We start from the raw sequence: 9,311 nt of genomic DNA, 5'->3' as shown, positions 1-9,311 counted from the left end.
CTTGTGGCGACAAAATTTTTCTTAGTATGATACTTTGATGTTTAAGTCAGTTTAGTGTTTGAGTGAATGGTAGTTTTGGAATACTAATTTCATTATCTTTGAAAAAATTGCATTTGTTTCTCTTTTAGTATAGAGATTAAAAGGGTGACAAAATAAGTAAAAGAGAATGATACAATTTCCAAAGTTGGTAAGAGAGAAATTGAAATGAAATATAAAGTTTGTGTGTAATAGTTGCACATGAATATTGCTATTTACATGGTAAAGAGATAAAATAATAAGAAAAAAAAATCAATGTCTTATACTAAAACATATTTGGTAAGATATTTTTTTTCTATTATATTACATCTCTAATAATAATTAAAATAATAATTAAGGATTAGTGATGTTCTTGCTGTTACGTTGTGTTCTATTATATTACATCTTTAATCAAAATTACATAATAATTAAAGATTAGTGATGTTATGTTTCTGTATTTTGATTTCACTTTGTAATCTTTGTTCCGAAATTGATTGACACTATATTTTTTGTTCGATTTTTCATATAATTGCTTGTGACCATTTAAATTTTTTTTGTTATAGCAATTTTGTTTATTGTTCTAATCGAGAATAAATAAGAGTCTTTTAAAGTGGAGAATCTAGGTTGAGATGAAGTGAATATCTTATATAAAGGATTATCAAGATTTAATGATAGTAAGTCAATTAGTGATTAAAAAAACTTTCTAAAGTCAAAGTGAATAAGATTTCAAAATTTTTGAGTAAAAATAAATAAAGATATTAAGTGAGTCATAAATACTCTATGATAATATTTACATAAAATATAAGTAATTGTTTTGGTTACAAGAGTGTTCCAATTTTCGTATTATTTTCTTGTATTAACATGAAAATCAGTTAGTACAAAAGTAAAAAAAAGAAAAGTATGATCACTCAAATTAGAAGCAACTACTTTCTTCCTACGATCCAATTAGAGTTAGCACATAAGTAAGTAATTGAAACATTATGGCATTGGACAGTCACACATTAGAGAACATAGGTGTTGACACGTGTACGTGTGGATTTGAAAGGTGTAATCATAAATTATAAACACACACCACACCATATACCCACCTTTTTATGGTTTATTTTTACATGAAATTAAACCAAACAGCTCCATCGTTCTTTTCTTCCCTCCCTATTATCTCCACCACCGCCGCGCCGAGGTTCGCCTCCGCCAACAGCCGTGACGGCACCTTCACCACGCCGAGATTCACCAGATTTTTTATCGTTGATTCATTCTCATACGAACAACGCTTTTTCCGAAGAACCATTGTATAGCTCACGTAAGCACCCATAGTAGCCTCTTCATTGCCTTTTCCGAAGAACCACGAAGCTTCAACTTCAAACTCTAACTCTTTTGAAGCCATCAAACCAGCAACTGTACGCACGGCATAAAATCCCTTCCACGCCAATGCTTATTTTACTTCTTAATTTCGTTCGACAACCTTAAAGATAGATTCTTTTTTCAATTTTGGGAGAAGGGGTGTTTTGATTTTGTGGAATATCTTTGTATTTCTGATTCTCCTTCATGCCATGAATATATCCCACAAGCAACACTTCCATTAGGTTAGAGGGTCAATGCTTCTACTCCACATGGCATACCCAAGCTCATGACTTTCTCGTTTTTCACCGCTTTTCAAGCCTTCAATTATCGTACTATTACTCAGCTACGACAACTCTCTGACAAAGGGTTAATCATAACAACACCTGATTCTTGGTTTGTCAAGATAGTTTCTACCCTCTTTCTGTGCTCTAGCACTTTTGATGATGGGTTTTTGGATTATTTCCGTAAGCACTTAACTCCTTCTCATGTCTCAGAGGTTGTTAGAAGGCTTAACAACCCCAACTTGGGTTTCATGTTCTATCAGTTTACAAGAGAAAGGTTGAGTATGGCGCATTCATTTTGGACTTATAATATGCTTTTGAGGTCCCTTTGTCGAGCAAGTCTCCACAGTTCAGCAAAATTGTTATATGATTCCATGAGGTCTGATGGGCAATTGCCTGATTCTGGGCTTTTGGGATTTTTGGTTTCTTCTTTTGCACTGGCTGACAGGTTTGATGTTTCAAAGGAATTGCTTGCTGAAGCTCAGTGCAATGGGATTCAAGTAAAGGTGATTGTTTATAACAACTTTTTGAACATATTGATTAAACACAATAAGTTAGATGATGCCATTTGTTTATTTAGGGAGCTTATGAGAACACATTCTTCTCTAGAAACCTTCACCTTCAACATTTTAATGCGGGGTTTATGCACAGCTGGAGAAGTTGATGAAGCTTTCAGGCTTCTCAGTGATATGAGAAGTTTTGGTTGTTTGCCCGATATAGTTACATATAACACTCTATTACATGGCTTATGTAGAATAGATCTAGTTGATAGAGCATTCGGTTTACTGAAAGAAGTTTGTCTAAAATGTGAGTTTGCCCCTAATGTTGTTAGCTATACAACAGTGATATCGGGTTATTGCAGATTGAGTAAGATGAAAGAGGCCTCCTCTCTTTTTGATGAAATGATTAGATCCGGAATCATGCCTAATGTCTTTACCTTTACTGCTCTCATTGACGGCTTTGTTAAGGCAAGTGACATGGTTTCTGCACTAGGTATGCACAAGAAGATGCTTTTACATGGCTGTCCTCCCAATGTTGTTACTTTGACTTCCTTAATTGATGGCTATTGCCGAATTGGATGGGTGGATCATGGCTTGGACTTATTGCATGAAATGAAAGCACGTCATGTTCCGGCAAATTTGTATACTTTCTCTGTTCTTATCAGTGCTTTGTGCAAGAGCAATAGACTGCAAGAAGCACATAATCTTTTGAGACTATTGAAGCAAAGTGACCTTGTTCCACAGTCTTTTGTCTACAATCCTGTCATTGATGGATATTGCAAATCTGGGAACATTGATGAGGCTAATGCACTTGTGGCAGAAATGGAAGAGAAAGGCAAGCCTGATAAGTTGACATTTACCATTCTTATTATTGGGCATTGTATGAAAGGAAGAACACCTGAAGCAATTGGTATCTTCTACAAGATGCTGGAAGCTGGTTGTACTCCAGATGACATCACAATTAGAACGTTGAGTTCCTGCCTTTTGAAGGCTGGGATGCCTAGTGAGGCTTCCCGCATTAAGGAAACTATATTTGAGAAGCAGAGTACATTACTGAAAAAATCTTATCATGAAAGTATAAATTCAGATAAGTCAATTCCTGTTCATTAAGGTAAATGGCTAAGCAGTGGTTTCGGGAATACATTCATGAGACAATGTGTCACTAGTTATCGATACTATCAATTCAATAGAATTTGAATTACCCATCTTCCCAAGGTTCTGCCTGTCTTCTTGGAGCAGGCAGGTATGCTCTCTTCTTGTAATTGTTTTTTGTTAGTTGTTTTTTCAACTAAAGTTGAATGTGACACAAGGAGATTTTGTATTTCTTAATGTGAAATTGGTTATACAAGGAGATATTGTTGCGACACTCATATCAAGGAAATAGTAATAGAAAATTGATTAATGCCTGTTTTCAACAACCTCAATGCTGTTGAAAAGCCAGAAGTTTCAATTGTAATTTTGCAAGTAGTTTAAAACCTTGGCGATGCATCACTTGTCCAGCATGGCAGCAAACCATTGCCTGGACTAGATTGTTTTTCAAGCTCATGATGCTTGCTTCTTTTTGAGGTTACACTTTGTGCTGCAAATTGTCAGTTCTCAGTTGTCCAAATCATGTCATTTCATGTTGATTAATTTGAAATTTTGATGTTGCTGAGTATTTGTGCTAATTGGGACAAGGTTGCTTTATTTGTCCTCTAATCTGGTTTTTTTGCAATTGTCATAGTTGTTCTGATAACTGTCTTGTTTTACAGCACAAAAAACCTGCTAATGGCATGTTACTTGGCTCCAGTTCTCGCAATCCAGTAGGAGAGGCACCTGCTTCCCCGAAGTACTCTGACAGACTGTCTCCTGCAATCAACAACTATCTGTCTGAGGCCTCAAGGCAGGAAGTCATGGTGAGCCAACTTCTGTAGAGCTGATACCTTTCTACCACATATACTTTCTTATTTGGCTCAAGTACTGGATGTAGGTGTCTGCATTCTGTGCATCTCATTCCTTAACTTTTTTTGGCAGCCCCTGGGAACACCAGATAACTGGTATTTATGGCAGAGAGTAAATTCCCAGTTAAACTCCCCTAGCCAGCCATATTCTTTGAGAGGCTCTTGCTCAAGCACAGTCTTCTAGGATTGGAGCATCTGCTCAAGCACTTGGAGAATCTTTACTTCCACTTTTAAGACAGAAATTGGTACATTTTTCCTTCTGTAATTAAATTTTAATTTGTTAATGGGTCATGCTTTAATCATTGTTACCTTAGTTTATGGGTCAAAGCTTTGCATGCTGTTATGCACAATTTCAAAGTAATCATCAGCTGCAATGGCTACTGAACATGGATATATTTACTGTTCATTTGGAAAGAACTTCCACCCACTTGTCTGTGTTTATCGCTTTTTTTTTTCACTTTTGCTAACTAACTCTACATTTTCTTTTGTTATGGACGTGTACCAATTGTAACTCCATGCTTTTTGGAATATAATTTCTTAATAAGTTTTCCAAAAAACCTACTTGTATCATGTTGAATTAAGATTTAGAATTTACTGTTGAATTAAGAGCTGCAAGTATCAGTATATATATTTGTGTTATTTTTTTTTTCTTTATTAGTTTTTATTTTGTTTAAATTAATCCTCAATGGTGGTTTTTAAGCTTGTTAAAACAGGTTTAAATTATCACCGTTAATTTTTTTTTTCAAATACTAACTATTATTTATATCAAGGAAAAAATAGACAATTTATTCATGTTTGAAAAAAGGTTTGAAAAATGTTAAAAAGCAGACAATTCAACCATTCTTCTTGTATGTTTTTGTTTTATAGTACTTTGAAGAAAAATAAATAAATGAATTTCTTGACAAAATTTGGTCTCTGTAACAATTTTGGAGTAATGTTAATATGTCAAATACTGATTTACGTAAAATATTAATAGTAGATTTCAAAATTAACTTTAGTACACGTAATTCTGAGACATATTTTAAATACGTAAATAATAGACTGTAATTGTTTAATTTTGAAAATCTAGAACTAAAATTATACACTCGCGAAATTATAATGGCTAAAAGTGAATTTAAACATATTTCTTAATGTATTCGCGCTAATTTTAAAATAATTATAATTACTGAAATTATATTTACAAATAAAAACACGAGGAATTGTCCATTTTGATAATTTATTAAAAAATTTACCATTTTTATTTATTCCAATTATCAATAAAATAACTTTAAATTAAATTCACACTTTTTTCATTTTTTAAATGTACTTTTTATTTGACAAAATACTACAAACAGAATCATTTTTAAATTCTTACTCTTTTTTTCAAACGTAAAAGTATTAACTAAGTAAAAGAGGAGTTGAGCCTAAGATACTGATAACAGCACAATGTATATAATCATGGGAATCACAACAATTTTATTTTATTTTTGGGTTTTACAGTTGGAGAAAATTCAGGTATTTAATAATTTAAAAGTAACGCATCATATCATAATATTCTACAAATCATAAATTGATTCCCGGTGTGTGAAGGAGCTAAAACCTGAATCTTCTGCTGGTTCAGAGCTTGCTTTTTGGAACACCAACTGGTGCATTTCTTGATCTCTTTTCTACTGATCGAGATACTTGCTTCACAGCCTCTTTCTGTAAATGACGAGGCCGACTCAGCCAAAGTCCTCCGTCAACTATCAGAACGTCGCCATTGATGAATTTTCCTTCACAAATTTGGAGAAATGTTTCAATTTTCCATCCGTAAAAAATATTATGAACTATGTTCGTACAATAACATTGATAACTGTATTGATGATGGCTTAGAATTTAGAAGTAATGAACACATGTGAAGAAACATTTGCGAATATTTGGGTGAATAGATAAAGCGACGAACCTGCATCTGATACTAGGAAAAGTGCAGTCATGGCTATATCCCATTTCTCCCCAAGTTTATAGAGTGGCATGTAATCTCTGGCTTTGCTGCTGATTTCGTCGGGAGCTAGTTTACTCATGCCAGGAGTGTCACTTATTGGACCTGGTGCAATTCCATTGACTCTAATATCATAGTCTGTTCCCCATTCTAGGGCCAAGTTTCTTGTAGTGGCATCAACAGCTGCCTGTTGAACAATAGAAATTTTAAAGGTGAAAGTTGATTTTAACATGTAAGTAATGTGCTACAAACCTTTGCAGCAGACACGTGAATTTGGTACCAAGAAGCTGTATAATGCAAGGTAGCACTGATGTTTATTATTGATCCCCCACCAGAAGAGCTGCTCTTTCCTTCTCCCCCTTTCTTGAGATATTTTAGTGCTTCACGGCACATTGTGAATGTGCCAACAGAATCAATGTCCAAAACTGTCAAGAATAATTACAGCTTATCACCATTTCCTTTCTATTAATTGGTAGAGTTAGAAGAAGGTTGCATCATGTTCTAAACCTGAGATAGCTTAGTGTCTGGAGTAACCACTCATCTGAAACATAACAATCTATCCTATCCACATTTTTAGATGGGTGCTTTCTTCAAGCAGTGATGCCGAAATGTGTAGCGTCTAACAACAGTTAACATAATTGACAAAACTTAAGACCCGTTTGGAAAACAAGTTAATTAAGTACTTATCATATAAGAACTTATATAAGTTGTTTCCATGAACAAAAAGTTAAGTTGATTTCATAACTTCTTTCTCAAAAGGTTTCCATAAGCTCTCCAACAACTTACACACATGCTTATGTCACAAGACAAGTTCAAACAACTATAAATAAGTTCTTCCAAAATCATGATACGATTTATTAAGTGTTTTTAATACAGTCCTCCATTCAGAATTGGAACTTCAGCAATGCCCATAATAGAAGTTTCGTATCCAAAATCAACATTAGTGACTGGGTGAAACTTTAATTTTGATTGGAGAGTATCACTGAAGTCTAAAATACCTTAGGAAACTACATTAACAAATTATCTCGAGTAAAAATTCTATCAATCAGATTTAAGTACACAGGGAATTGCACCAATCATCTAACATGAGATAAGTAAGCAACCCTTCAACATAATCACGAAGATGCATTGAAAATCATATATTATTAATGATTCAATATACTGTTTTTCTTTTTAATTCTTTAACCAATATCCCTATTATCATTTGCCTTAAAAAAGAAAAGAAAAGAAAAGGTGACACCGACAGAACCTGTTCGAAAGCCATTTGGGGAGAGATCCTCTGCCGACACAAGGAAGTTCCCAGCCGCAGCATTCACAAGTATATCAATCCTTCCAAAATGCTTAAACGTTGATTCCACTACCCTCTCTGCATCCTCTTGCTTCCGCACATCCCCCTCAAACCCAACCGCCTAAACCACAACAAAATTCACATCAATAACCCATTCATTCTTGCCGAAACAAAAAATCAAAATTCAAACATTCAGAGTCAGGAAGCAGTTCAAATGACCAAAAGTCCATCAGTTTAATTTTTCCTCCCAAGGGAGTGGTTCTTTTACAAAACTTACACGCAGTTCTACAATGTTGTTTTGTGTTCTCTATTAAAAATTAATGTTTTGGCTCTAACAATGCCTAGTAAATTTCAATAGGTATTCCTGATAAAAGAAAACTCTAATTTTAATCCAAGAGTAGTAACACTAAAAGCACCTTCCACACTACATCTAACTTTGTCCACGAATCCTCCCGTGTTAAATTTTCCCAGGCATATATAGTGGAAATATATATTGTTTCGGTACTTCAAAATAAAAAATAGTCTCACATGACTTTACAAACATTTTTCTGCCCCAATTCATAAAAAGACACCATTAAAGACAAGTCCACGAGGTTCATTCTAGTCTCCATTCGTGACAATACTAGTTCTAAAATCTGTTTAAACTCTTTGAAGAGAAAACAAATTAAGAAAAAAAGAATCAAATGAGTTCCACTCTAAGTTAAAAAATTCATCTATGCATAAATAAACTTAATTTTCTTCAGAGAAAAACTATCAGAAAGAGTTTTTTACAAATGAACTAATATATGTTAATTTCATTACTTTCTTCTTGCCCAAACAAGCGTAGTGGACTTGACAGATAACTTTGGGGATGAAAGAATTACACACTAGAAAGAGAGCCTTGTAGACTATTGTTACTGTAGACAAAAAATAACTAGATTTCGGAACAATTACGTTAACCTCATTTGCATAAATCTACACAACAAATTGAATAAGATCGCAGTTATTTGATTTGTAAGAGTGGAGGGAAGTGAAAATTGAGCAAAGTGAATTGAATTGAAGGAAAGTAGCGATTGGATTGGTTACAGGAATGGAGAGGGATTGGAGAACGGAGACGGCGGAGTGAAGAACTTGGCTCCGGCGACCCATGAGCGCGACGGAGGCTCCATGTTTGCCGAATTGCGTAGAAATTTCGAAGCCGATTCCAGAAGCTCCTCCGGTTATCAGAGCAACCTTCCCCTTCAGAATTCCTGCTTTGAACGGAGATTCCATAAGATTCCAAGATTCTGATATTCTAAGATTCAACGATTTCTACCTTCGTCTTCCTAATGCTTTGTTGAAATCGCACTTTCCACCTTCGCTCAATAACATGCTTATATATATATATATACTATTCACATTTTCATTACATTAAAATAATATAGTTTTAAAAATATAGAATATTATAACTTTTATAATATTATTATTTTTATAAATGATTAATTAAAAGATGAAAATAATGTAATTTAAAAGTATATGTAATTAAAAAAAGTATGTGACCAAAAATTATTCAACTACTTTTTTTATTAAATAACTTATTTATTTTATTTACTAAAGAATAAATTGATCTAATTAAAAAACACACAAAATTACGGGATAATGTATATTCTTTATATAATAGTATATCCATATTTAAAATATTATTGTAGATTTTATTTCAATAAAAAATGTTTTAATAATTTTTTATTTATATTTAAAACTTTTAAAGGATAAAAAAAATATTTTTATCTTTATGTACATATTAAAATTTGGAAGTTTAATATATTTTTTTGTCTTTTTTTTTTCTGATCTATAATATAAAATGATTATTTTTTATTCAAATTTAGACCATTCAAATATTTGTAATATTTGAAATGATTATATCACAGATAAAAATAATTTAGTGTTTTTTTCTTTTCTCTTTTCTCATATGGTGTCATAAGAAGATTAGCATATTTATGGTTTCAATAAAAATTTTAGTTTTCTACATTA

General features: G+C 33.0%; 2 protein-coding genes across 4 annotated transcripts; one reads left to right on the top strand and one right to left on the bottom strand.

Moving 5' to 3' along the window:
* The first annotated feature begins 1,101 nt into the window (after window positions 1–1,101).
* LOC137830697 (pentatricopeptide repeat-containing protein At2g06000-like) lies at window positions 1,102–4,506 on the top strand. Of its 3 annotated transcripts, none has more exons than XM_068638190.1 (3): window positions 1,102–3,248; window positions 3,889–4,032; window positions 4,151–4,506. In XM_068638190.1, the coding sequence occupies exon 1, from the start codon at window positions 1,643–1,645 to the stop codon at window positions 3,245–3,247; it is 1,605 nt and encodes a 534-aa protein (XP_068494291.1). In that variant the 5' UTR covers window positions 1,102–1,642; the 3' UTR covers window position 3,248; window positions 3,889–4,032; window positions 4,151–4,506. The 3 variants fall into 3 exon arrangements, with proteins under 3 accessions (XP_068494291.1, XP_068494284.1, XP_068494275.1); XM_068638183.1 differs by having other exon boundaries at window positions 1,110–3,376; XM_068638174.1 differs by having other exon boundaries at window positions 1,119–3,380.
* Window positions 4,507–5,509: 1,003 nt separating this feature from the next.
* On the bottom strand, window positions 5,510–8,699 carry LOC137830716 (peroxisomal 2,4-dienoyl-CoA reductase [(3E)-enoyl-CoA-producing]). Its single transcript, XM_068638202.1, has 5 exons — window positions 8,388–8,699; window positions 7,284–7,443; window positions 6,287–6,459; window positions 5,999–6,221; window positions 5,510–5,828 (listed from the first exon to the last, which is right to left on the bottom strand). The coding sequence occupies exons 1-5, from the start codon at window positions 8,571–8,573 to the stop codon at window positions 5,674–5,676; spliced, it is 897 nt and encodes a 298-aa protein (XP_068494303.1). The 5' UTR covers window positions 8,574–8,699; the 3' UTR covers window positions 5,510–5,673.
* Between the last annotated feature and the right edge of the window lie 612 nt (window positions 8,700–9,311).

The sequence above is a fragment of the Phaseolus vulgaris genome, chromosome 11 (assembly GCF_000499845.2).
Source record: "Phaseolus vulgaris cultivar G19833 chromosome 11, P. vulgaris v2.0, whole genome shotgun sequence".
Lineage (NCBI taxonomy): Eukaryota > Viridiplantae > Streptophyta > Magnoliopsida > Fabales > Fabaceae > Phaseolus > Phaseolus vulgaris.
The sequence above is the reverse complement of the archived record's forward strand: the minus strand, read 5'-3'. Positions and strand labels throughout refer to the sequence as shown.